The sequence below is a fragment of the Mesoplodon mirus genome, assembly GCF_964341445.2.
Source record: "Mesoplodon mirus genome assembly, chromosome: 19".
NCBI lineage: Eukaryota > Metazoa > Chordata > Mammalia > Artiodactyla > Ziphiidae > Mesoplodon > Mesoplodon mirus.
Window position 1 is genome coordinate 413,057 of NC_138995.1, and position 27,868 is coordinate 440,924.

The window sequence follows — 27,868 nt, forward strand, 5'->3', positions numbered from 1 at the left end:
AGCTCCTCGGTAAATAATTTATTACAAGCGTAACGTGGAGCTCTCGTTGCCCTGAAAAGTGGGTTACAAACCTCGACTGCATTAGCAGGGAAGAGGAATCAATTCTTTGAAGTCTACCTCTGGCCCCGTCACTCTGTTTATAGGACAAGAAACTGCCGGTCCCGGAGCAGAAGCCACAAGGCCCTGTGAGCTGTGTGCTGAGCCCCTGCCGCCCAGCACGCGGGGTGGGGGCTCGTCGGGGTGCAGAGCTGTGCCGTCAGGCCTGAACCCCCGTCACTGCCCACTGAGCTCGGGGGTGGGCGTGCCCTCAGGTGGGCTCAGCCTTCACGGCCTGCCCCGCCGCAGGCCCAGGCGGGGGCTCCGCGGCCTTGTCCGGGGTCTGCGTCAGGGGGTGCACCATAGACATGTGCACGTTGAGGTTGTGAGCCTTCTCGAACCGCCGGCCACACTGGTCACAGGCAAAGTCCAGCTCCGTCTCGGCCTTGTGCTTAGTCATGTGGTACTTCAGGGATGCCCGCTGCCGGCACTGGAACCCGCAGACTTCGCACCTGGGGGCCGGGGGCAGGTGAGCCAGGGCCCCACTGGTGGGAGAGACACCCCCGCTCCCCCCCCCCAACTTACTGCAGCGGCTTGGCTCCTGAGTGGCGCATCTGGTGGACCAGGAGGTGCTTCCGCTGCTTGAAGGTCTGCCCACACTCGTCACAGATATAGTTCCGCACCTCTGGGGACCAGAGAGGCAGTGACCACAGGCCCTGACACCCTCCCCTCGGTGCCCGAGTGCCTTACAGGTGACACAGCTCTGATACATAGCCCTCCGTGTCGCCTGAAATTGTCACCTGGCTGCGGCTTCCTCTCCAACTACTGTGTACATTTCATCTGGAGCCTGTTTTCTTGCCCTTTAGGCCGATTTCCTTGAGCACAAATTTTTAGAGGAAGCCAAATCAGTACGGTTTCATAGATGACTGATCACAGTTGCTGCTACTCTAAGACCCACCACCACGCTGGGCCCACTGCGGGGTGCCCACTGCAGGGTACCCACTGCGAAGGCAGTCTTAACGCTGTTGAACAGAACTTGAACCGTCATGCCCCACACCAGTGGTTCCACTGCAGGCCGTGCCAGTGGGGCAGCTGCCACACGCTTCCCGCCCCACGTCACTGCACGTCCCACTGCTCATCTATCAGTACCCGAACTAGCCTCCCAGGCAGGCTCCTCCCTCACTAGGGGCAACCGTCCCGATAGCACTCGATCTAGCCTCTTTTGTGTTAAAAACAAAAACTGCTTGTGGCCACGACCACTGGCATCCAGACTGAGAACAGCTTGACCCAACCCAAGAGAATCACTGTGTTTGTTAGGAGACACAGACAAGAACACTTGGAGCAAAAAACACAGGAAAACCGTTTCGCTGTGGAACCAACAAGTAAATGTGTGCCAACAATTAAACCGTCAAATCTGAGTGAAGTAAATCACTTTTACGAAGTTCAAAACAAGAAAAACTCTCTTAGCAATAGACACAGACGTAACATCTATCTAGAAGGGGGTGTGGTTTGGGAGAGCTGCCTTCTGTGCAGAAGCAGTGACAATGTGCACCAGGCACACGCGAGTCCAAGGTGTGAACGTGTGTTCAGAGAGAGAAGGGGGCGGTGGGCCTCACGTGCTGTTGGCGGTGATGACCAGGGCACTGTCTTCACCGTGCTTCCTCCCCCAGTTTCTACAATGAATGCGGGTCACTTGTGATCCAAAAAGCACACGTCTCTTAAAGTAATGATTTAAACACGACAGTAAGCCCACAGAGAGGTACCAGGATTCTTCGGCGCCGGTTTCCCAGGAGGCAGCCCTGTCCCCGGGGGCGGGTGGGTGGACGCACCTGTGTGGATGAGCTTGACGTGGCGCTGCAGGTAGCGGTCGATCATGAACACCTTGTTGCAGCCGGGGTGCGGGCAGGGCCTCTCCCGGACTTCCTCGTGGTGCTCCTTGATGTGCTTCTGCAGGAGGGACCGGGGACCTGAGGGCCTCGTCCTGGCCAACACCCCTGGTCACAGCACGTGCCTCCCTCCCACAGGCCCTGCTCAACACCCTCCTCTCCCCAGAGGAACAGATCCCAGCACTGCGGGCCTGTCCGGCCTCCCCCACGGGCCGGGGGCCTCACCTTCATGCCGTCAGCCCCACGGTACACGGCCGTGCAGCCCTGGTGAGGACACTTGTAGATGGTGGGCAGCTCCTCCCTGCAATGCAGAGCACACGTGGAGCTGCAGCCCCAATGGGCTGTGCGGCCCCGACGGGCTGTGCGGCCCCGGCCCCTCACCTCTCACAGCGCGGCTTGCCCTTCCAGCCCGGCTTGGGCCCAGGTTTCTTTCGAATTTTTGGTTCTTCTGACTTCTTGGCTTCTTTGCTTTCACTCTTCTTACCAGAGATCCTGGGGGAGAAAGAGGACAACAGTCAGTGATGTTTCTGATTGTTTGCTATGCGCTGCTCGTTTTTCTTCAAACGGGAGGTGGGTCTCCTCGGGCCTCCAGGGCTAACCTGCTTCAGTCCCCTGCTGACTGGCTGGCCCTCAAATTGACCCTTGGCCACCAAAGCTAGAACAGTTCTTCGGGGAGGTGGAGGCCCTGCACTGCCCCCTCGGGACACAGGAGTGGGCCTTCATGACAACTTTCACTCCCTGTCTGAAACATCAACACCATAATTTTGGAGACAGCATGGAAAATGGTGGGGCAGGGGAGACTCAGGGGGTCAGTCCCTCAACAAAACTATCGTTAAGCTGGAAAAAAGATCAGGATCCACTCTTCTGGAATCTGCTGGGAGACTCACGGCAACCAGGAGAGAGCTCTGCACCCACTGCCGTCCCCCACTCCGCAGCCCCTGGTCAGCGGGGACCTTGTCCTCCACACGTGTGGGGTCGTGGGGTCGTGCATTTCAGCCAGTCTTGCAGGCCCCAGAGGACCAGGCCAGACACAGCACCCCCCACTGTGGTGTCCTTCAAAGACTTAAAGATACATGCACACTTTGCTTTCTAGATCCAGGAGTATAAGGAAATCTGTCCGGAATAGAAGGAAACTTCTAGGGCCATAGCAACAAGCCCACAGCTGACACCATGCTCAGTGGTCAAAGACTGAAAGCTTTTCCTCTGAGATCAGGAACAAGACAAAGATGCTCATTTTCACCACTTCTCAACAGAACACTGGAAGTCCTAGCCACAGCAATTAGGCAAAAAAAAAAAAAAAGCATCTAAATTAGAAAGGAAAGAAAATTACCTCTTCACGATGTCATGATCTTATATGTAGAAAACCCTAAAGAACCCACACAGAAAAATAAATTCAGCAACATTGCAGGGTAGAAAATCAACACACAAAAACCAGTTCTATCTCTATACACTAACAATGAACAGTCCAAAAAGGAAATTAAGAAAACAATTTTTAATAGCATCAAAAGGAATAAGACGCTTAGGAATAAACCAAGGTGAAAAACTTGTACACTGAAAACTGCAAAATGCTGCTGAAGTTAAAGACCTAAATAAGTAGATATCTCATACCCATGGATTGTAAAGATGGCAGTAATCCCCCAAAGCAATCTATACGTTCAATCCCTATCAAAATCCCAATGGTGTTTTTTTACAGAAACAACAAAACAAATTTTCACATAGAATTTCAAGGTACACTGAATAACCACACAATTTTGAAAGACAACAAAGCTGGGGAGTTCAAACTTCCTGATTCCAAAATTTACTACAAAGCTACAATAATCAAAACTGTGTGGTACTGGCAAAAAGACAGACATACAGACCAACTGAATAATTGAGCGACCAGAAATAAACCCTTGCAAGTATAATCAACTGATTTGACCAAGGTGCCAAGACCACTCACTGGGGAAAGGACAGTCTTTTCAACAAAGGGTGCTGGGACGACCGAATATCCACATACTAAAGAATGGAGCTGGATCCCTACCTCACACCCTACGTAGAAATTAACTCAAATGGATCCAAGATCTAAAACTAACATTCCTAGGGGTGAGTCTTCTGTGGCCTTAGATTTGGGAGTGGTTTCTCTTAAACATGACACCGAAAGCACAGCGAACAAAAGTAAACGCAGGTAAACTGGGCTTTAAAGTAAGTGTTTGTGCACCAAAGGGCGCCATGAAGAGAGCGAAAAAAGGGAGAATGCGTACAACTCAATGGCAAAGAAACAGACAACTCAATGAAAAAGTGGGCAAAGGACTGGAACAGACACTTCTCCAAAGAAGATACAAGCATGTGAGAAGATGCGCTACATCACTCCTCACTAGGGAAATGACAATGAGATACCACTTCACACCCATTAGGATGACTAGTAAAACACACACACACACCCAGAAAATAACAGATATTGGTGAGGATGTGTAGAAATCAGAACCCCTGTACACTGTTAGTAGGAAATGTAGAATGTGCAGCTGCTGTAGAAGACTGTATGGCAGTTCCCCAAAAAGTTAAAGAAGTACCATATGACCCAAAGAATTGAAAACGGGGTCTCAAACAGATACTTGTTACAACAGCCTTTATACCATGATTCACAATAGCCAAAAAAGTATAAACAACCAAAATTGACAGATGAATGGATCAACAAAACGTGGTCCATCCATACGATGGAATTTTTTTTTCTGGCCACACCATGCCACAGGCAGGATCTTAGTTCCCCGACCAGGGATCAAACCCATGCCCACTGCAGTGGAAGAGTGGAGTCTTAACAACGAGACTGCCAGGGAAGTCCCTTTACAATAGAATATTACTCAAGTCATAGAAAGGAATCCAGCTGACACATCACAACATGGATGAATTTCAAAAACATTATGCTAAGTGGAAGAAGCCCGTAGCAAAAGGACACATAACGTGTTATTGCACTTGTATGAAGTCCCCAGAATGGATACCTAGATTAGGAGTTGCCAGGGCCCGTGGGGAGGAGAGGGGAGGTCGTCGCGTCATGGGGACAGAGTTTCTGCTTGGGATAGTAAAAGTGTGGAAATAGTGGCGACAGTTGCACAACACTGTGAAAGCACTTAAATGCCAGTTGTACACTTTAAAAAATGGTGAAACGGTAAATTTTCTGACGTATGTTTTACCACAATTAAAAACATAAACAGCTGCTGTCCTCCTCTTTAAACAGTGTATTAACAAGAACCTTCTCAACAGCTGTACAGGCTGCTTCTCCTTTTGGCTAATAACTGCTCTTCCAGCCTGGCCACGGTCCTGGCCTCCACCCTCCTCCTCTGCTTGTGGCTTGGACACCCAGTCAGAGCTGAACCGTAACCAGTGCTTGCACAGGATTACGCGTTTCTTGAGAGCAGGAGGCTTCAGAGAGCCCACGGGTGTCTCAGGTGAGTCCTTGAAGGACGAGGTGTTGAGGTCCCTGCAGACGCAAGAGGACCGTGCTCACAGCGCCCAACTCGGGGCTGCCAGCACCCTTCCTTCCCATCACCGCTCAGGCTCCTTCCCTCCCGCTTCCTGCTGGAGCCCCGGCCCCTGCCGCCCGGCTGCAGACCCCGACAGGCACGTCTGCTGCAAGGTCACATGGACCACGGCTGATCAGAGGCCCCATCCTAGGACGTCAGCTGGCACTCACATCATGGCACCTGAGGCACCAAGTGGCTGTCAGGGCTGAGCCCAGAGCTTCCGCCAGCCCACTGCCACCCAGTCCCACCTCCCACAGGCCTCTGAACACATACCTTGTGTGTCTTGTCCTACAGCATGTGTCCGTGTGCCCTCCCAGGGGCCTCCTGGAGACCCAGGGACACGGCAGGTGTCCCCGTCCCCACACCAGTGGCCCCAGGCCTGCTGGGCAGCAGGACGTAAGAGGTGGGTTCATGGAGTTCAGGGTGGGGAGCGGGAGCTCCTGCCGCAGCCCCGGGCGGCACCGTGCAAGCAGATGTGGTCTCCCCAGCCTAGCCCGCCTGATGCCCCCTCTTGGCCCCAGGCAGTGTCTGTCTACTCAGGCCTGCTCGAGGGCTCGTGACTCAGCCAGCCCCACACCCCGACTGGGATCTCCTGAGCCGCCGCCTCTCCTGTCTCTCTACCCACACAGCCCACACGGGAACTTAAAGGAGAAAAGGAAGTCATGCTTGCTTCTGTTTTGTTTTGTGCTTCCCTGGCTGATGCTGTGGTGCTCCTGTGCTCCACGTCAGAGGCCCAGGCTGGGCATCTACTAACTGGAGGTGTTTGGGGTGTTCCTGGGCACAGGGTGACACAAGTGACAATCGGCCTTCTCTGCCACGCCCCCGTGTTCTAATGGAGAGAGAACACAAAGCCTGCAGGGGGCAGGCTGCCTCAACGAGGAAGTGGCGTGGGAATCAGTGCCAGAGGCGGACCTGAGAGCTGATGATGAGCCAGCCGGGAAAGTGGGGCCGACAGCAGACGCGGGTGGGTGGCGGGGTCACATCCACAGGGCTCCTCGCACAGCTGGCTGCTGCCCCCCAGGGTGATGCCAGGCCAGGTCCCTGCGCTGAACTGGGCAGGTCCTCCCAGCTCACCCAGAAGCCACACTGTGCTGAGCTTGGGAGGTCAGGCCAACAGAGAAGCAGAAAGCATGTGCTGAGCAAGGCAGACGGGGGCAGCGAGCTTCCGTCCAGTCCCCGCTGCCCCCCAGGGCAGACGCACGTCTCCAGGTCACCCACTGGACACCTCCCACACCCCGCGAGTTACAGCACCACTGTCCCCCTTACTTCTTTTCTGGGTAGGGCTCAAAGGACTCGTCTGAGGACTGGGCGTTCTGCTTCTTGTCATTTTCGTCTTCACTCAGGAAGTCTCTAGGAAAGAAGAGAGAACCTTTAGCAAAGCTCCGGGGCCGGCGACGGAGCCAGTGAAACTTCCTGTCTAAAGACACCATGTGGATCCCCACACTGCACGTCTCAGTTCTCCTCAAAAGGCCTAAAATTCCTAAGTCTCCAATCCCATCTCCTAACAGAAAGGGCACGCGAGCCAGGGTCACAAGCTGACGATCCCCTGTAAGCCACACTTCTCATCATGACACCAGGACCCCGAACTCCCAAAGAGCCTCTCTACCGGGGCCCGAGGCAGGGGGTGAAGACCCTCACAAGAGGTGGGCTTCTCAGGAAGTGGGCTTTTACAATGTCACCTCACCCCGGTAACCGTGAGCACCTGCCCAGATGAGAGGTCAGCTGTCAGTCATCTCAAAGGTCACAAAGGCCAAAAAAACATCTGTACGTCTATAACCTTTACCCTGAAGTGTGAGTCACTACACAGGCTCTGCTAGGCAGCAGACAGAGCCCAGCTGCCACACTCCCCACGGAGAAAGGCCCAAGGCTGGCTGGTGGCTACGGAACAGCCACGGCCTCCTGACCCCGGGGGAGTTTGTGGCGCACACGTTGGGGTTCTTCCAGCAACTGGGTCATCCGTCACTGGCACCAAAATCACACTGTCCTTCTACTTGTTTGGACAAAAGTGCATCTGCAGTCCAGCCAGAGCTCGCAGGGCAGGGTGGGAAGGCTGGCTAGCGTGCGGCCTCCATCCCGAGAGGTTTGGTCTTGGAGCCCGGGGGGTGGCCCCAGGAGCAAACAGGTGCCCCTTCCAGGAAGGTCTGTCCTCCTGTAGGGAGCCTCCACCCCCATGTCACCAACACATCATGATAGAGGGCCAGAGGCTGGCTTCTGTTCTAGTAATGTCTGGGGTTGGTTCAAAACTCAGGCCTTGGAGGGCGAGACAAGCGGCAGGAGCATAGGACCAGCCAGAGGACCATCTGAGCAGAGTAACTTCCATACCACCCTGGCCAGGCCCCCTGCAGCTCCATCAGGTCTGAGGTGCCGCGGGGACCCAGGAGCCCCCACTCAGGAACGGAAGCCTAGAAGCACCCCCCGCTGCTCCCCTCCTCCCAACAGAGAAAGTGGGGAGGCCGGCTGAGACCCAGGCTGCCAGCCCCTGGGATGGCGGCGTTTGTTTCCAAGGAGGAATTTTAGGCTATGTAAACCCACTCTTCTCTCACCCCTCAGAAAGGTCACTGAACTCGTCTTTTACCCGATCATCCGAGGTTGGAGATGGAACCTGCTTCTCACCCAACTGCCCTGAGAAACAAAGAACAAGACTCCAGTCACCCGTCACCCCCAGACAGCTAGGTGGTGCTCCCCGCGAGGACAACGGGGAGCCTGGGGTCCCCCTGCCTCCAAGTCACTCACCTCCCGACCCATCCCCCACATGGGGGTGGCCCCAGCGCCAGGCCACCCCCCATGTCCAGCCAACAGTAGCAAAACCAGCAAGCCCAGCCCCTCCCCAGGGGTTCGGATCCAGCCGCTTTGGGATGGGATGACTTGTACTTTGTGGATGTTTTGGGACATTTTTAAAAATCACTGTTATCCAAGTACTGCAGGCACACAGTTTAGAAACCCAACAATTCTAAGAACCGTGCAGCACAAGTCTCTCCCCTCCGGCACCAGCGTCGCCCTCACTCTGAACCGTCCGGTGGCGGAGGGTCAGCACACGGGGCAGCCTGGTGCCCACACGGCAACAGGCGCCCACATGGAGGCCGAGAGACGCAGCCGGAAGCCAGCCTGGCCCTCCTAACACGACGTCTGCGAACAGCTGCGCCCAACCCACAGTGCCATGGGATCAGGCCCCAAAGAAGGGGCCGCCCAGAGCAGCCTGTCCACACTGGTCCCACTGGGCGCTGGCTGAGGACCAGGGAGTGACCTGCAGCTGGCTCAGGACAGCCTCAGACACCAACCGCCGTCATGCCCCACGAGGTCCCCATCCTCTTCCACCCTCTGTGCCCTGGGCCCACGCAGGCTTAGAGGAAGCCTGGAGGGCAGACGAGTGTGCCGTCACAGAAAGCGCTGGAACAGGGTCCTCGGCCTCTCTTTGCTGTCAGACGGCCGTGAGGCGGCCCCCGGCATTACCCCGGCCCCTCCACACACGACACCGCAGCCACCGCCCCAACACACGCTTCCTGTCGAGGGCTGAGCCTGGCCCAGGACTAGGAATCCTGGTCAGACAGCCCAGAAGCGCCTCCTACCTGGTGCCCCGCTTTGGGGGAGGCTTGGCCGAGGCGGGGGGCCCGGCCCAGGCCCCACCGGGTCGCCATCTGAAGGAGGCCGGGCTGTGTCCATGCTGGGCAGCGTCTCGGTCTCGGCCCCGGCCGCGGTCGCTCTGCCCTGGGAGCTCTGAGGGGCAGCCCCGCTGGGGCTGGACCCCCGATGCCGGGGGAGCCCCGGGGCCGAATCCTTGTCCCACGTCCGCCTGACACCCAAGGCGCCGTCCAGCAAGAGGGCCCCGCAGCTGGAGTCGGCGTCCATGTCCATGGTGTAGTCGTGCCCTCGGTCGCAGCCCCACACGGCCCGGACGATGCCACAGTACTCGGAGGACAGGGTCCTCTGGAGGCTGGGCAGGGCCCCGCAGCTGGCCGCGTGTCCGTGCACCCACCCCACCAAGCTGCGCAGGCCCTGGGGGCTCGAGGCGATCAGGTCCACTGAGGAGAGGCAGAGAGGCCAGCCCGCGGCCGTGAGCACCTGCACCTCCCACCCCGCCCGCCCCACCCCACCCCACCCCACCCCGGGGGTGCACTCACTCACCCACACACGCTCCCTCCTCCGCCCCTGTCCGAGGCTGCACACCGACCCTGCAAAGGAGCAGCGCCGCCCACTGAGAGCAGGAGTGGGCCCAGCGGCCGCTCCGCGTGCAGGCTGAGCCCTCTCCTCCGAGGCCGCCCACCGGGCCCCCCGCCCACACACCCGTCGCACTGGTGCTCACGAGCGTCTGCCTCACCCGGCATGATGGGCTCCCCATGCGGAGGCTCCCACCCGGGCCGCCCTGTGCCCACTCGGCCCGCTCGCGGGGTCTCCTGCTCGCCCCCAGCGAACGAGGGAGGGCGCCTACTTTGCACAAGGCTTCCGGCGGCCTGTCGGGGGGACGTTGACTCTCTGCAGGAAAGACGCGAGGAGGCCGTGGCACTGGTAGAACTGGGTGTGGCAGTTCTTGCAGACAAACTGGGACAGAGCCGGGTCCTGGCGGACGGCCACCCCCAGGAGGCGCTGGAAGTCCCGGACAAAAACACGGTCCCCAGGGGGCGGCCTTTCTGAGCTCTCCCCAGGCGCCCTGCCAGAGATGCTGCGGAGACTCCGCGAGGAGAACTTCCCGTGACAGAGGCGACAGTGCCCCATGGCCAGGGCCCGGGCCGTTCCTGGGCAAGCACAGGAAACATGAAGTCAGGCATGCAAGACAGCTCCCAGGGGAGGTGAGGCCCACACTCCGCCAGCCTCCCAGCCCCCGGAGCGGGGCCTACCCAGACATGCCCCTTAAACACAGGCACAGGTCTGGGCCAAAGGCAGGCCTCTGGCTCCGGTCTCCCAGGCGAATACACAGCCTTTGGGGAAAATGGCCAGTGGAGGGCCTTCTGGGCTAGAAAACCTTTCAAAAAATTCTAAATGCCTCCAAAACAAGGCCAGTTTTTTTTTTTTTTTGGTTCCGTTGGGTCTTTGCTGCTGTGCGCGGGCTTTCTCTAGTTGCAGCGAGCCGGGGCTGCTCTTCATTGTGGTGCACGGGCTCTAGGCACACGAGCTTCGGAAATTGTGGCACGTGGCCTTAGTAGTTGTGGCTTGCAGGCTCTAGAGCACAGGCTCAGTAGTTGTGGCACACGGGCTGAGTTGCTCCGCAGCTTGTGGGATCTTCCCGGACCGGGGCTCAAACCCATGTCCCCTGCTTTGGCAGGCAGATTCTTAACCACTGTGCCACCAGGGAAGCCCAACAAGGCCAGTATTACTCTGATACTAAAACCAAACAAGGACACAACAAGAAAAGAAAATTACAGGCCAATATACCTAATGAATATAGATGTAAAAATCTTCAACAAAATAACAGCAAACTGAATTCAACAATTAATTTAAAAGATCATGGAGACTTCCCTGCTGGTCCAGTGGTTAAGAATCCGCCTTCCAATGCAAGGCACACGGGTTCGATCCCTAGCTGGGGAACTAAGATCCCACATGCCACGGGGCAACTAAGCCCGCGCACCACAACTACTGAGCCCGGTGCCACAACTACAGAGCCCACACGCTCTGAAGCCCACGTGCCACAACTACAGAGTCCATGCACTCTGGAGCCTGCATGCCACAACTAGAGAGAAGCCCACGCACCACAACGAAAGATCCCGTGTGCCACAACCAAGACCCGATGAAAGCAAAAAATATATTAAGTAAGTAAGTAAATAAGTAAGTAAATAAGTAAATATATATATATATATATATATATATATATATATGTAAAAGATCATGCACAATGATCAGTTGGGGTTTATTCCAGGGATGCAAGGCTGGCTCAACCTCCCCAAATCAATCCATGTGACACACATTAACAAAACAAAAAATAAAAATCATACAATCATCTCAATAAATGCAGAAAAAATGTTTCACAAAATTCAACATCTATTCACAATAAAAACCTCAATAAATTGTGTACAGACAGAAAGTACCACAACGTAATACAAGCCATATATGACAAGCCCAGAGCTAACATACTCAATGGTGAAGAGCTAAAAGCTTTCCTCTAAGACCAGGAACAAAGCAAGGATGCCCATTCTCACCATTTTTATTCAACATAGTACTGGAAGTCTTGGCCAGCGCAATTAGGCCAGAAAAATAAAAACCACCCAAATCATAAAGAAAGAAGTAAAACAACCTCTATTTGCACATGATATTATATATAGAAAACTCTGTAAGACTCCACCAAAAAAACTGTTAGAATAAACAAAGTCAGTAAAGTTGTAGAATATAAAATCAACATACAAAAATCAGCTGACTTCTAAATACTAACAAACTATTAAAAATTAAGAAAACAACCAGATTTATAATTGTGTCAAAAAGAATAAAACCCTTAGGAATAAATTTAACCAAGGAGGTGAAAGACCTGTACACTGACAACTATAAGACACTGAAAAAAGAAACTGAAAACACAAATAAATAGAAAAACAGTCCATGCTCGTGGGTTGGAAGAATTAATATTGCTAAAATGTTTACACTCCCCAAAGCCATCTACAAATTTAAAGCAACCCCTATCAAAATCCCACTGGTATTTTTCACAAAAATACAACAATCTTAAAATTTATATGGAACCAAAAAAAAAAAAACCATGAATAGCCAAAGCAATCCTGAGAAACAAAAACAAAGCTGGAGGCATCATTTCGAACTATATGGAGGCCTGATCACAGAGGCATGACTTCAAACTATACTACAAAGCTACAGTACAGTGTTAACATAAAAATAGACACGTAAGCTAATAAAACAGAATAGAGAGCCCAGAAATAAATCCATGCGTATAGAACCAATCAGTTTACAGCAAATGAGCCAAGAACATACAATGGGGAAAGGACAGACTCTTCAATAAATGGTGCTGGGACTGGGAGACTGGGATTGACATATTTATACTAATATGTACAAAATGGATAACTAATAAGAACCTGCTGTATAAAAAAATAAAATTCAAAAAAAAATGGTGTTGGGAAAACTGGACAGCCATATGCAAAAGAATGAAACTAGACCACCACCTTATACCATACTCAAAGTAAACTCAAATGTATTACAGATTTGAAAGACCTGAAAGCATAAAACTCCTTCATAGAAGAAAACATAAAGGTAAGCTCCTTGACATGGGTCTTGGAGATGATTTTTTGGATTGACACCAAAAGCAAAGGCAACAGAAGCAAAAATAAACAAATGGGACTACGTCAAACTAAAAAGCTTCTGCACAGCAAAGGAAACCATCAACAAAATGAAAGAGGAAAAAAAGTTTGCCAATCATGTATCTGATAAGGGGTTAATAATCAATATATGTAAAGAACTCATACAACACTATAATAAGAGCACAAATAATCTGATTTTAAAAACGAGCACAGGATCTGAAGAGACCTCTTTCCAAAGGCAAACAGATAACCAACAGGTGCGTGGAAAGGTGCTCAACATCACTAATCATCAGGTAAATGCAAATTAAAACCACAATGAGATATCACTCCCACCTGTCAGAATGGCCATCACCAAAAGGTCAAGTAATAACAAGTGTTGGCAAGGGTGTGGAGAAAAGGGAACCCTTGCGCACTGTTGATGGGAATGTAAATTGGTGCAGCCACTATGGAAACAGTATAGAGGTTCCTCAAAAAATTAAAAACAGAACTACTACACGGTCCAGCAATTCCACTGCTGGGTGTTTATCCTATGGAAATGAAAACATATATGCACCCCTATATTCACTGCAGCATTATTTATAACAGCCAAGGTATGGGAACAGCCGAAGTGTCCACCAATGGGTGAATGTTTAAAGAAACTGTGGTACATATACACAATGGAATATTTACTCAGCCATGAAAAAGTGAGGAAATTCTGCCATTTCCAACAACATGGATGGACCTTAATGGCATTACACTAAGTGAAGTAAGTCAGATGGAGGAAGATGAATACCATATGATCTGATACGTGGAATCTAAAAATAGAAAAAATCCTGAACTAATAGTTACAGAAAACATATTAGTGGTTGCCAGAGAAGGGGAGTGGGGTGCTGAGTGAAATGCCTGAAGTGGTCAGAAGGTACCAACTTCCAGTTATAAGTCCTGGCAATGTGCTATACAGTATGGTAACTACAGATACTTCAGTATAATACTGCGTTGTATATTTGAAAATTGCTGAGATCTTAAAAGTAGATCCTAAAAGTTCTCATCTTAGAGAACTTAGAAGGGAAAACAACTTCTAACTACAAGTGGTGATGGATGTTACCTAGTACACCTGAAACCAGTATCATGTTATGTGCCAATTATACCTCAAAAAATCCCCCCCCAAAAAAATAATAATAAAAAAGAAAGTTTGAGTAAATAAATAAATGCCTCCACAGCTATGGAACTTCCTAAACGAAGCTGGAAACTTCACTCCTCTTCACATCACCCTCCTGCGACCAGAACTGACAGAGCCACGCCCATGCTCTGCTTCTCCGGGGGCCTCCTGTCTGCAAGTGTAGATGATGCCACCTCTCTCTCTGCCCCGGGGGAGGACTACATGAGAGAAGCGTGAAGTCCTCTCGAGGGGGCAAAAACATTACACGAAGGCAAAGTGCGTATTAACGCCCATACCGCCTGCCAGGAGGGGGCCCCGGCACTCCTACACTCAACCCTCTTAGTTCTGTCTTAACGAAGAGGAAGCTGAGGCCCAGACCAGATTAAGCCATTATCCGAAGAGCACAGGGCAAAACCACGACTGAAACCCAGGCCTGCCCGACAGACGGCAGGACTTGAGCACTAATTACTCAGTGAGCTCAGAGTGGGCGCCGAAAGGACAGCTGTCTTGCGAAACATCACCCAGCGCAGCTGCGGCGTCCGCCGGGGAGGCCTAGTCCGCTTTCTGAGGAGCCAAGGCACCCTGGGCCGGATTGTCGCGGGGGGCGGGGGCGAGCGGGTGGTCGCGGGGGGCCGGGGAGTCACGGGGGGCCGGTGCTCCCCGGGGGCCGGGTGGTCGCGGAGAGACGGGTGGTCATGGGGGGCTGGGTAGTCACCGGGAGCCGGAGGGATCGCGGGGGCACTCGGCGGTCACCGGGGGCCCCGGCCCACCGCCCCTCGAGCCCGCACGGCAGGACCCACCTGCCTCGTCGGCGCCGTCCTCGCCCGCGTCCGCGCAGGCCCGCGTCGGGCCCCAGCCCAGCCGCGCAGCCACCAAAGCCGCCGCCTCGGCCACGTCGGGACCGCTGCGGGAGGGGCGGCCCCGGGCCCGGCCACCGCCACAGCTGCCGCCACCGGAGCTCCCGCGCTGTCCGGACACCCCGGGCGACAGGAAGCGCCCGAGCCGGTCCCGCTTCATCGCTGTGGCGGCGGCGGCTTGAGCTCGGCCCCGGCGCTCCGCCCCGTCCGATTCCGTTCGGCCCAGCTCGGCTCCGCCCGGCCCCGCTCGGCCCGGCGCTCCGCCCCTTTCCTCCTCGCTCGGCCCCGCTCGGCCCCGCTCGGCCCCGCTCGGCTAGCCGGGCCAAGAGGCAGGGCTAGGTGTTGCTCCGCCCGGAGCCTCTCGTCCGCTAGGTTGGACTGTGCTCGCTCGTTCAGTTCGACTCCGCCGTTCGGCTCCGCTGGACTCACTGGAAGCGGGGCGGGGCGAGTGATGGGGGCGAGGAGGGTGAGGAAACAGGGATTGGACGGATTGACTGCGGGAGGGGAGTGGCGAGGAAAGGGAGGAGGGGAGGGGAGAAGCGTAGCGAGGAGGGGCGGGGCGATGAGGGGAGGAGCGGAGTGAGGAGGGGAGGGGCGGAGTGAGGAGGGCGGGGCAGCACGGCATGACGAGAGCAAGGGGCGAGGCGTTCGCGGTTGCCCTGTCACCGACAAGGAGTGATGGCATCGGTAGTTGCACTTACACTGTCGTGGCAACTGCGGGAGGAGGTTATTTCAGAGCTCCGTCACCCCCACCTCCGCCCCTTCGGCTCCAGGAACGGACGGCGCCGCGCGTCGCGGGGCGGGGCTGCCGGAAGTGGCCCCACGCCGGTACCGCCTTTTCCGGCGGTCCGGGGCTCGGGCAGCACCCGCGCCCGTGCACGCCGCGTTCCGGTATCCGGGCCGCCCGCCCCGCCCCTCGGCCGCCACCGCCTCCCCCGCCGGCGCCATGGCCGCTGCGGTCGGGGACGGCGCGGTGAAACCGCTTCAATGTGCCATGAAGCTGGCCAACGGGGCCATCGAGCTGGACACCGGCAACCGGCCCCGGGTGAGGCGGGCGGGGCGAGGCGGGGGCGGTCGCCGACCCGCGGCCAGCCCGGTGGGCGTGGGCGAGGGCGGGGCTGCGGGGTGGGCGCCTCCAGGCCTCTCCGAAGGCTCCGGGGCGCGGGCTCGGGCTTCGGCCGTGACCTTGGACAGCTCCCGCCGGCTCCTGCCCTCAGTTTTCCCGTCTGTTCATCAAGTCGGGAATATGAGAAGAGGTGTTTTCATTTGTGAAGGGGACTCAGGAGGGTCCGTGAAGCAGCCCTCCAAAGTGTATCTGGCAGACAATCCCGTGTGTTTGTATAGTTTGGGGGCGGGCCCTGTAGCTTTAGTCAGATTCCCGAAGGGGACGGTATCCATAAGAGGTTAGCTGCGGCTTTCCAGTCGCCTTCAGAGCTTGTTTGGAAGGAAATGCCGGCGGGGGAGGGGTGTGGCTTGTCTCCCAAGAACGAGTGTTAATCCTAAGGGTGGCGACCGCGTGGAAAAGCCGGCTGAGTCACACCGGGCCGCCCAAGGAGGGGAGGAGGCCGCGGGTGCTTCCGAAAGGCATTCCGGTCTTCCATCCGCTGCCTTCCCCAAGTCGGGATCCTAGGGCAGCAAATGCCCCCAAGTCAGAAATCCTTCCCGGAACCCATTTTATCCCTATCTGAGGTGTAGACTTAAAGGTGGGTAATTTGAGAACTGGGATGCAGCAAAACAAACAAAAAGCAAAGCACCATGCTATGGTTCCAAACGCCCTGAGCTCTGTTAGGGAGCCCTGAACAGGACGGTAGGGTCACCCTCTTGAAAATACTGACATTCTAATGTCAGACTGCTGCGTGCCCAGGGAATACTTATTTTGGGGTTCGGGAAAGGATTTCCCAGAATCCGAGTCAGAAAGTGATTCTGAGATTTACAACACACTCCCTGATTCACCTCCCAGGAAATATTTTTTTCAAACCCACTGAGTGAATGGCCCCCGAGTTACACAGGAAGATAACTTGTTGCATAGAGTGGAAAATGGCAGCACCTGCCAAGGCTCCTTACCCTGGCCCACTGACAGAGAACCTCCGTTCCTTCCTGTACTGGAGAGAAAGGCAGTGATGCCAGCTTCAAGTCTAGAGAAGAGGGGTACTTTCCATGCCCCAGCAGAGCAGTTACCAGTGAACCAGCTCGGCCACTGCAGGTGTATCTCACAGATAAGCAGGCACCACTGTTCCTGTGTTTCCACAAGGGCACCGAGCAGGCATGATGGAATTATGCGCCTCTACTGGCCTGACCCCTGCCATTTCTCTTCCCTGGGCATAGGAGGCATATACAGAATACCTGAGGAGCGTCCACTACATCTCCCAGGTGCTGCTAGAAGAAGTGGAGGCCTCCAAAGGTACAGCTCCTCCCAGGCCGGGCGGACTGTGGACAGCTTAGCCTTTGATGGGTCCCAGGGCCCCAGGCCTGGGGGTGTCCTGTGTCTTACCTGCCGGGCCATTAGTAGAAGGTGGACGGCTGAGCGCTCGGTAAGCATGAGCGCGACAGGGAGCAGAAAGAGCCGGCTGCTGTGACTGAGGGGATGGAGATGGGCTGGGACGTGACCAAAGACTGGACACTGAACCCCAGTCCAGGGAGGAGTGAGCTGCACGATGGTTGAGGGCTGGGGGCAGCATCCCAGCAGAGGGCGCTGCAAAGGCCCTGAGGTGAGAGTGGGTGCCCGACACAAGGGTAGGCTGGCTGGAGAGGGGAAGGTGCAGTTGGGGGCGGCAGGTCCTTGGGATGGGCCTGGGGTGGTTCTGGCACGAGGCGAAGCTCGTGGAGGCTTTGTGGGGAGAGGCCGGCATGGGAGCAGATCCTCCAGGAGGCTCCCACGGTGAGGACAGCAGCGGTGGGACTGCCTGGAGGTAGAAGGAGTGAGGGCTTGGGGCATGTTCTCTAAAGACGGGCCTCACCAGACACTCTAAGGGGACAGTGAGCTGCCCGGAGTCGGGGGTGGAGGGCCAGGGAGCACAGGAGGCAGTGCCCGAGGTGGCGGGAGCAGACGTGGGGGAAGAATTGAGGCCTCCGTCAGGAGTACCTGCTGCTCGAGGTGTCCAGCAGCCCGACAGCAGTCAGGGAGGGGTGGGAGTCTCCACCCTGGGGAGCTAGGGAGCTCAGCAGAGCTCTGGGCACTGGGAGGAGGGCACGGCGGGAGCAGCCGCGAGGGGTCGTCCTAGAGGAGGGACCTGCGAGGTCAGGGAGCCCTCAGAGAAGGGCAGGACTGAGTGGGTGAGGGCCACCGCAATGGGAGTGATGTGGCTGAACAAGGGTGTGGTGAGGGTCTGGCCGTGAAGGGAGCAGGGCTGGATCAGGAGCTGGGGCTGGTGGGGTCCAGGAGAGAGTGTCAGGTGGCAGCTCCTACACCACGAGTGTGCTGATAGGAGCGATTTGCAGAGGGAGTGCAGAACAGAAGTCCTCCAGCTGCACCAGGGGTGAGCTTGGACACAGCCAGAGGGCGGGAGGTGGGTTTTGAAACTGTCTCTGTGAAACAGCCGTGCTGACTGCAGGGCACGGCCCACCTGGAGGAGGGGCTGTAAGTAAGGTGAAGCCGTCAGTGAGGAGAAAAGGCCCAGTTAGTTATAGAGAAGGCTCTGATGGTCCAGGCGAGAGGACAGGACAGCCACACACAGGGCCAGCAGGTAAACCCAGGGCAGGTGGTCAGAGATGAGGAGGGAGTGGGCTCACCTTTGTTTCCATCCCAGCAAGAATCTGATTAGCGATAGAGGTGATGGTGACCACCCTTCTTGTCACTTGCTCCCCAGAAGCTGGGGAAACTGTGACCCCTGACACCTCGAAGATGCTGAAGCTGGCTGAGCAGTGTCTGGAGAGGGCCCAGTCGACAGCTGCCAAACTTGGTGGGTGTCCAGCAGAAAGCTTTCTTAGGACATCCCTCCCCCAAGTCTGCTTCTCCTTTTTTTTTTCTTTTTTAAATTAATTAATTTATTTATTTTTTAGCCGCGTTGGGTCTTCATTGCTGTGCAGGCTTTCCCTAGTTGCAGTGAGTGGGGGCTACTCTTTGTTGCGGAGCACAGACTCTAGGCACGCAGGCTCAGTAGTTGTGGCACACGGGTTTAGTTGTTCCACAGCACGTGGGATCTTCCCGGACCAGGGCTCAAACCTGTGTCCCCTGCATTGGCAGGCGGATTTTTAATCACTGAGCCACCAGGGAAGTCCCAAGTCTGCATCTCCTTTGTGGAATGTCAGGCCCCTGTGCAAACCCTTGGCTATGTATGTCTTACAGGGAAAACATGCCTGAGGCCAGCCATGCCTGTGGCTGCCCCCGTCCCCTCTCCTACCAGCCGACACCGCCGGGTGTACTCAGATGAGGGAGGGAAGCTCTCTCCATTTCTGCCGCCTGAGATCTTCCAGAAGCTTCAGGTTGTAGAGTCACAAAGCTCTAAGAAGTAAGATGGGTCAGAACAGAAGGTGGGCTAAGCCTGGGTTTGGAGGCAAAGTGAGCTAACCACGGTGGATTTAGTCAAAAGGGATCCCAGAATGGAAATACCTGGTGCCTGGCAGAAACAAATGCAAATTGTCTCTGGAGCAAAGCACCTTCAACTTTCATAAAATGAGTGGTACACAGTCAAAGATAACCAAGTACAGAAAGAACCAAGAAACTGTAAATGAGCGGTAGCAGAAACAGACCTGCAAAGTCTTCAGATAGAGTTATAGGACACAGATTATAATACAATCACGCTTTCTGTATTTAGAGAAATAAAAAGCAAGTTTGAAAATACCTGCAGGGAACAAGAAACTATAAAATCTGACTTACAATAGGGGTCAAATAGAGTTTATAATAGGGGTCAAATAAGAACCAAGTAGAAACAAAATTAAAAATACTGAAATTATTTTTAAACACTAATCAGAAACAACAACAAATTATATTCTCCTGTAAACATACACACATGCACACAAAAAGAAGGGGACAAGTTTCAAACAGCAGAGTAGACACAGCTGAAAACAGAGAATTGGATAAAAGGTTAAAAGATACCCTGAATGGCTCACACACACACAAAAAGACATGGAAGGTCTAACGGGTTATTGGAATTCCAAAGGAAGATGAGAAAGAAAATGCGAGAGGAGCATTATTTGAGGAGATAAAAGCAATTTTCTAGAACTGGTGAAAGACACTGAGACACAGATGCCAGAATCCCAGCAGGATAAGCAAGAGGATGGGCTCTTCCTGCTGCTGCTGCCAGGCCTTGAGCCACAGCTGCACCCTGTCTCTGCATGTGCAGTTCTGGGGCAGGGCCAGGCACCAGACTTCCATCCCAGGATAGTCTTGTGTCCCCACGACTTACCTCCTCCCACCCATGAAAGCAGGAAGACGTGGGACCAGAAGTTTTGATGGTGAGGGGGCTGTTGGTGGCTGTTACCAAGTAGCTGTGAAACACCCCCCACCCCCACCCCACTTTAATGGGTTGCAAACTAATCTAGCTGTTTGGCTAACATGGTGCCTTCACAGAGTTTCATGCTGTTAATAAACACGTGTGACTGGTGTGCATAAAGGTCTGGAACCCAGGCAGTAGGGCCATGTTTCAGGGAGGCAGGTGCCTCCCGCCCACCCCAGACCTCCTCCCTCCTTTACATTCCCGCCTGCCCCCATCACCACCTCCTCACCTTCCGGTCTCAGGGCAGGGCCAGGAAGGGACCTCAGGTGACCAGAGCGTTCCTGGGCTTCCTGGAGCCTGGACAGCAGCTTGTCACCATTCCAGGGAGCTGACACCCCTGGAGGAAGCCTCCCTGCAGAATCAGAAGCTGAAGGCTGCCTATGAGGCCCGGATGGCCCGTCTGGACCCCAGCCAGGCCATGCAGAAGACATCCCTGGTGAGAGGAGCCCAGGAGGGTCTGGAGTGAGGGCGGCGGGGAGAGTAGGCCTTATTCCACCCTTCCCGTCCTAGACCCTGTCCCTGCAGCGGCAGATGATGGAGAACCTGGTGATCGCTGAAGCCCGGGAGAAGACAGTATCCTTTCCGTCCATCCTTAGTGTGCAGAGGCTTCAGCTGAGGGAGGGGGCAGGGAAGTAAAGATGCCAGGGTTCAGGTGTGGAGACAGAGGTCTTCCAGTTTCGGAGACGCTTGTCCTCAGCGGGTGGTTCCTGCCCAGCCCCGCTTCTTCTCGCCTCCCGGCCTTTGCACAGGCCACCCTGCCCCTCCCAGCACCCACAGACTCCTCTCCACCCCTCAGGTCGACTAGGACTTGCCTTCCCTCCCTGAGCGGGCCTGTCCTCTGGCCCAGCCCCTCCTCCCACCCATCCCAACGGGCCCCGTGTCCGGCAGGGCGTTGGGACGCCGGGGGGTTCGTGCACGCCGCGTCAGAAGGGCCTTGACTCTGCCGCCCCAGCTGCAGAGGAAGATGGAGGAGCGCCGGCTGCGGCTCCAGGAGGCCGCCAACAGGTGCGTCTCCGCCTTCGGCCCCGGGACTACTGGGGGGGCCAGGTGGGGACTCCCGCGCCCGCCTGTCCAGCCCTGAGGCCCCCAGACCTGTCCTTTCTCCCAGGAGGTTCTGCAGCCAGGCTGCCCTGACCCCGGAGGACCGGGAGCAGCGGACCCTCTACGCCGCCATCCTCGAGTACGAGCAAGACCACGTGAGTGGGCGGGGCGGGCGTCCGCAGGGAGGCCTGGGCCCCTGGGCGTGGCCTTGGCTTGGGAGGAGGGGCTTCCCGCGGGCTCTCCCCCAAGGTCTCCTGTCCTGCAGGACTGGCCAAAGCGCTGGAAGGCTAAGCTCAAGAGGAGCCCAGGGGACCTGTCCCTGGTGACCAGCCTGGTCTCCCACCTGCTCAGGTACCGGCCGTCAGCCCCTCCCCCGGCTGCAGGCTGATGGCAGAGGAAAGGATTAAGAAGGAGAGAGGAGCGAGGCGGTCTGGGGTGACCGCACGGGCAGCAGGCCACGCTGGCTCTCTCGGAGGCCCCCGCCTGTGACCCCGGGGCCGCCTGTCCGCGGATGGCCTTTCATGGGGCTTCTGGCTTCTCAGAGGGGTGGGACAGGCCTTACCTGCAACATTCAGCCGCGAGGAATAGTCCATGCGTCCCTTCTCTGAAATCCCTCACGGCGGGGCCACGTGGCCGTTGGGTGGGGGTCAGATAAGGGCCTCGCAGGCCGGCGGGCCTTCTCAGCCCCCGGGTCACCCAGCGAGGGGACTGCAGCCCCAGCCCGACGGCGCTGCCTTCACACGCTGCCTCTCCCCCCACCCACAGCGTCCCCGACCACCCCATCTCGAAGCTCCTGAAGAAGCTCCAGTGCGCGGTGTACCGGGCGCTGTACCCCATCGTGAGCAGGGGCGCCGCCTCGGCCCTGGGCTGCCGTTCCCTGCCCCCCGACGCCGACGGGCTGCTGGCTCCTGGAAGCCGGCGGCTCCGGCCCTCTCAGAGCCTCTACTGCATGCCCTCCCCGCCGGAGCCCAGCCCAGCCCCAAGGCCCACAGACGGCGCCTCCGCCAGCGCCCCCATCCCCCCACCCCACCCCGGCAACCCAGACAGAGGGGCAGACGGCAGCCCCGCGGGGCCTCCCTCACCCCTGGCGGACACTTCATCCGACCTGCCGGGCAAGGACAGCTCCTTCGGGGACCTGGAACAGTTCTTGGCTACTCCTGAGAGGAGAGGCCGGGGCCCTGGGGGGCGGCCTGAGCCCCAGCCCCCAGGGGTGAGGAAGGAGCCGTTGCTGGAGCAGCTGAAGGGCACCGTGCAGGACATACACGACGCCATCGGTGAGGCCCGTGCCGCGGGCCGGGTGGGCGGTGGGGGAACTGCGCCGTCTGAAGCCCACGTCCTCGCAAAGCTTGTCAGAGGCCTCGGATGGGCCCGGTCCGGCGGAGCCTTCCCCTGGTGGCATCCAGGCCGGCCCTGCTCTGCAGAGCCCTCCCCTGGGGCCACGTGTCCAGTTTAGCAGAGAGGCACACACCCTGCCCCAGAGAGCAGCTGGGGCCGGCAGTGGCCAGGGTCTCCCTCCATCCCTGGCTGTCTCCTCACGGGGCCACACGGGGAGGACAGCCGGGTGCGTTTCAGTCTTGTGTTTGGGGGAGGGTCTGCCGTCAGAGCCTCTGGCTGCCAGGTGGTGCTAGCTGCCCCATTAGGTCCGACCCCCACCCTTCCAAACCCAGGGCTCTAGGTGTGTGTGGCCTGGTGGTGGCTCATCTTAGGTTTTTCCATTTGAGAAGAGTGTGTGGGTTCCGTAAGGAGCCCAGGGTGGCAGGGGGTTCACGTCCCTTCCAAGGAGGAAGGCTGTCAGGGTTTCCTAAGAACCAGCGAGAGAGGCCCAGCAGTCAGGGCCCCGTGTTGTCTGAGAGACTCTGGGTGAGCACCCCCTCCTCCCCGGTGCGGGGCGGGTTCCCTCATCTCTCTGGGCCTCAGATTTCTTGTCTTCAGATATGCTTCTGACGTTCCTCTGGGTGCCACAGTTTGGGGTACAGACCCTTTTCAGAAAGAAGCTGTCTTATGCCCTCCCTTCCAGGCTTGTCTCCTTGGCCCCCTGGGGGAGCTGCATATGACCCTGTGACCCCCTAGGGATGAGGGCCCCGACTCCCTGCACCACCCTGCGCCGCAGCGTTTGAAGTGGGGGGGGCAGGGCCAGGCAGAGCCCCTCCAGCTGAGCCGGGAGCTACGTGTGGCTCAGCCCATCCCAAGGCTGGCTCTGGGGTGGCAGGGAGGGGCAAGCAGGTGGGGACCCTGCCTGGGCACCCCAGGTTGGCTGCGGGTGGGAGAGGCCTCCAGGGGCTGCCAGCTGTACCGGCTGTGCTCCCGGCAGACAGGCTGCTCTCGCTGACCCTCCTGGCGTTTGAAGGCCTGAACACGGCCGCCTCCAAAGACCGCTGCCTGGCCTGCATCGAGGAGCCCTTCTTCTCCCCGCTGTGGCCCCTGCTGCTGGCCGTGTACAGGTACGGCCCTGCCGCGTGTGCATCCCTGAGCTGCCTTCCTCCCAGGCCTCCTCAGGTGTTGCGCGTGTGCAGGCGGTGCCACGCGCACCCTCCCACGGTTCGGGGCGTGGCCAGCTTTCCCCAGCCCCGCCCCTGTCCCCTCCCGGGCGGGGCCCTGGGCCGCTGAGCCTGGCCTCTCTCTGCCCCAGGAGCGTTCACCGCCTGCGGGAGGCCGCACTGAGCAGGAGCATGGAGCTGTACGGGAACGCGCCCCCGGCGGCCGTCGGCGTCCCCACCAAGCTCCTCCCCCGGGACCCCGAGGCCACGGCAGCCGGCGCCTACCCCTACTGTGCCGCCGCCCAGGAGCTAGGGCTGCTGGTCCTGGAGAGCTGCCCCCAGAAGAAGCTGGAGTGCATTGGTGAGGGGGGACGGTTTGGTTGGAGGGAAGGGAGAAGGGGGTCAGATCAGACAGAGTCCCGTCCCGGAGGGCGACTGGAGCCTGCGCCTTCACCCCTCAGCGGCAGGCCCTTCTCCTGTCCGCTGGGGGTGTGTCCCGTGGGACATGAGTGGTGATCGTCCAGGCTCTGCGCAGCCCTGCACGCGATGGGGGTGGGGCAGTGCCCGGGGCCGTACCGGGACGAGATCCCCACCCCCTCACCCAAAGCCTGGCTTTTGCGACGCAGTGCGGGCCCTGCGGGTCATCTGTGCCTGCGCGGAGGACTACTACCGGGCTCGCGAGGCTGCGCCCCAGCCGGGCATCGCCGCCATGTGAGTCCCAGGAGGCCGCGGCCTGTGGTGGGGACTGGGCGCGGGAGGGGCCGCCTTCAGAGGCCAGGGGAGCGGGAACCCTTCCACCCAGGCCCTGGCACTGGGACCTCGGGTTCCCGCCCGGCGCCTGGCCCTGCTTCTCCTTGAGTGTGGCCCATTTCCACCAAAGATCCCAGGCTCCAGCCCTGCTGACGAGACGGTCCAGCCCCTTGCTAACCCGGTAGCGTGCACACCCCCTCAGGTGCACACTTGGGGAAGCCGCCCCGGTCCTGTCCTGGGGAAGAGCCCGTCCCCTGTGCTGAGCCCCAGCCTGGGGTTCCTGCACTGCCCCTGCCCCAGCCTCCTGAGGTGGGCGGGGGTCTTTCCCACCTGGGTCCTGCCTTATCTCACCTGGACGGGCCTGTAGCCAGCAGCGTCCTTCCCTGGCCCTGGCGCCCACCTGGGGCTGGCAAACCCTCACCCTGTGCCAGAGACTGGGGTCGCCCTGAAAGCACCTGTCCTTGCACCCGGCTGGGTGGGCTGCGGGGTCAGGTCGGGGGACCCACGTGGCTCTCACTGGCCACCATCACTGTTGTACCATCTGGTCTCCGAAAAAGTTGCAGCAGGTGAAAGGGCCCCAGGACTGAAAGTGTTTCCGAGTCCCAGCTGCAACCCCACGCTAGCTCTCTCCTCAGGACATCCAAGGAGCGGGGGGGCACTATGTGTCCCTGCAGGCGTGTGGCACCCAAGGAGGTGGGGGCAGGAGTCCCTGGTTGGTCATCAGGTTCAAACCAGCCTGCCTCCGTGCTCCTTGCCGAGAGTACTGGCCCCTTGGGCCCTTCGCCAGGGTTTTGAGCATCCCCCAGGGCCTCCCTCGCTCACTTAGGTGCCTCTTGCGGAGGGTCTGGGGTACCTGGAGTGGCACGTGAGTGACCCTGACCCCAGGAGTGAGCAGGCTACCTGGGACATGGGCTATCCTCTCCGTCATCCCGTCCCCGGGCTCGGGCAAGCTCACGGGAGAGCTTCACTGTGGGGCCTCCCTGGTCCAGCCCTGGGCTCTGCGGCACAGGGTCCCCGTTCAGGATGGCCTCAGCGATCCCCCAGCCCCCTGAGGCCGGCGGGCAGGAGAGGCACAGGGATAGCATCCAGCAAGCCCAAGGCTGCTCCAGGGACCTAGCTGGGAGGCTCCAGGGCTGTGGGGATTGAGCAGCGCCCCCGGCCCCTGGAGCCTCCTGGCCGGCTCTGCGTCTCCCCAACAGTGGCGCTGACGACCTGCTGCCCATCCTGTCCTTCGTGGCGCTGAGGAGTGGCCTCCCCCAGCTGGTGTCGGAGTGTGCAGCCCTGGAGGAGTTCATCCACGAGAGGTGGGAGCCTCGGGCCAGCGTGGGGGCTGAGCTCGGGCTCCCACCCATGCACGGGGCCCACGGCCCCTCTCCCTGCCCCTCACCCAGCACGCCGCCCAGAGGAGCCAGGGGGCCATCCCCTGAGCAGCGTCTGCCTGGGGAGTGGGCCGTCCCCCAGCCCAGCACCCTGACAGCCCGTGGGACCTCAGCAACCAGGTTCTGCCCCGCAAGGGCAGGTGCCCCTTCCAGAACATCGGGGTCTCCTTGCACCCCTCCAGTGACAGGTGCTTGTGCCGCCTCCGTGCAGGTACCTGATCGGAGAGGAGGGCTACTGCCTGACGTCACTGCAGAGCGCCCTGAGCTACGTGGAGCTGCTGCCCCGGCGGGCCCTGGGCAAGTAGCAGAGGACGGGCTGGCCGAGGACTGGCCCGGAGGCACCTGCATGGGGCGGTGGGCTGGCCGAGGTGGGGCTCTCGCCCCCGCCTGACATCAGCCCCTAGGGCTCAAGGAGGCCCCTGTGCTCCTGATAGGATGGGGCTGACCCGAGTCAGCTCCCAGGAACCAGGCCCTTCTCTTTCCTGTCCCCACCTGTGAGAGGCCCTGTGCAGGGAAACTGGGCTCCCCTGGGGCCTACGCACTCCAACGGCTCAGTCCGCTGATGCCCTGCAGGCCCCGCAAGCCCAAGAACAGAGGGGCCGTGGGCCTGACCGAGGGCAGGTCTGCTTCTCTCCCTTCCCGTCCCCCGTGACACGCGGAGCTCCCTGAGCCAGGTTCTTGCCTGAGTCGAGAAGAGAGCCTGTCACCCCACAAGAGGCCTGGGGCCCAGGTGGGTTTAGACTGTGCTGTTTATTTATTGGTCACTGACCACTCTGTCCCGGAGACCCAGGCGTCCCCAGGGCACCTGCCCATGTGTGGGAGCTCTGAGCCACACTCCCACCCTTGGCAATGGGCATGGACATGCTGAGACCCCTGGAGAATCCCCTCCCCCGCTCAGCCCCTTCAGGGTCGGTGTGAAGCCAAGGGTCGGAGCCTGCCGGTAGCCCCACCACCTGCCCACCCTGACTGTTACAGGCCCCTCGGCAACCACTCACCCAGCTGGAAATAAAGAGGTCACTGGTGTCTCGGTCAGCGCGGTTCACCTGCTCCCCATCCTACTGGCTGGGCGGAGGCCTGGGCAGCACAGCCACTCCCAGCCAACCAGCCAGAGCCAGACGGTCCCAGAGGCCCCTGGGACCATCGCCAAGCCCAGCCCGCCTCCCAGACCTCTGCCCAGGAGTGGGATCCGTGGGGCTGCTCGTTCTAGCACTGGACACACTCTGGGGGGCCTAGCAGGTTGGCAGGGTCAGAGGTCATCACTGGGCAGGATCTGAGCCCGGACCACTTCTCCCGAAGGGTTCCCAGGAGTCATGTTGCTCTCCAGGTGGGGAACACACGCAGGTGGCCCGGCCCCAGCCCCAGGCAGCATCTGTCACCACGGCAGAAGGTGGTGTGGGAGCAGCGTGTGGGTCCCCGGGGAAGGCCCAGCTGGACCTGACTGTGTGTTCTGTGCACGCAGTGTCCCAAGGCTGTGCGGGAACCTCGTGAGGAAAGTGAGGCACAGAAGGGGAAACGCCTTCTCCAGGCCACACCTCCCGGTGGCAGAGCTCTCTTAGAGCCCAGCAGGTTGACTCCGGAGGCCAGAGGGGGCCAGGGACGTGACCCCAAGGGCAGGCCAACCCGAGTTCCGGGGGCAGCTGCCTCTTGGGAGCCTTTGTGGGCAGGGATCCCCTGCCCACCAGCACCCCAGGAACGACAGGCGGGCACCCGCCTACTCACCCTGCCCTGCCCTCAAAGCCCTCAGTCCCTGAGTGCCTGCCCTCTCCAGAGGAAGCCCCCCAGTCCTGGACACGAGGCCCAGCCAGCCATGAAGCCTGGGGAGGATGACCCCCCTGCTCCAGGCCCTGGTGGTCTCAAGGATGGGATTTTAAGCCCCCTTTCATAGAGCAGGTGGACGATGGAGTGAAGCCTGACCGTGGGCGCTCCTGCTGGCTTTGGGGAGCTCTCTGGAGGCGCTGGTCAGACGGCCTTCCTGCTGCTGACTCTGGGCCAGTCCTTCAGCCTCTCCCAGCCTACAGCCTTCCGTAAGATGGTGAGTGATGGGTTCTTCACACAGAAAATCCTGCAGATCAACAAGAAAAAGGCAGGAGCCCCAGTCAGAAAAATAGCAAAGGCTGTGCACAGGCTGTCTTCAGAAGAACTTTAAAAA

General features: G+C 58.1%; 2 protein-coding genes across 5 annotated transcripts; one reads left to right on the plus strand and one right to left on the minus strand.

Annotated features, from left to right (window-relative positions):
- Positions 1-3: 3 nt before the first annotated feature.
- ZNF276 (zinc finger protein 276) lies at positions 4-15,387 on the minus strand. The gene is made up of 12 exons (XM_082607879.1): positions 15,339-15,387; positions 14,581-15,065; positions 9,846-10,149; positions 9,542-9,588; positions 8,986-9,438; positions 7,963-8,041; positions 6,686-6,769; positions 2,304-2,414; positions 2,148-2,223; positions 1,866-1,983; positions 622-721; positions 4-548 (listed from the first exon to the last, which is right to left on the minus strand). The coding sequence occupies exons 2-12, from the start codon at positions 14,795-14,797 to the stop codon at positions 308-310; spliced, it is 1,830 nt and encodes a 609-aa protein (XP_082464005.1). The 5' UTR covers positions 14,798-15,065; positions 15,339-15,387; the 3' UTR covers positions 4-307.
- On the plus strand, positions 15,147-27,268 carry VPS9D1 (VPS9 domain containing 1). Of its 4 annotated transcripts, XM_082607873.1 has the most exons (16): positions 15,458-15,682; positions 16,963-17,038; positions 18,444-18,536; positions 18,923-19,085; positions 20,397-20,508; positions 20,583-20,645; positions 21,025-21,077; positions 21,181-21,268; positions 21,379-21,464; positions 21,879-22,387; positions 23,425-23,554; positions 23,743-23,951; positions 24,217-24,301; positions 25,540-25,644; positions 25,931-26,016; positions 27,179-27,268. In XM_082607873.1, exons 1-16 carry the CDS (start codon positions 15,584-15,586, stop codon positions 27,205-27,207), a joined length of 1,986 nt encoding a protein of 661 aa, XP_082463999.1. In that variant the 5' UTR covers positions 15,458-15,583; the 3' UTR covers positions 27,208-27,268. The 4 variants fall into 4 exon arrangements, with proteins under 4 accessions (XP_082463996.1, XP_082463998.1, XP_082463997.1 ...); XM_082607870.1 differs by lacking the exon at positions 16,963-17,038 and having other exon boundaries at positions 15,147-15,682; XM_082607872.1 differs by lacking the exons at positions 16,963-17,038; positions 25,540-25,644 and having other exon boundaries at positions 15,147-15,682.
- Positions 27,269-27,868: the final 600 nt, after the last annotated feature.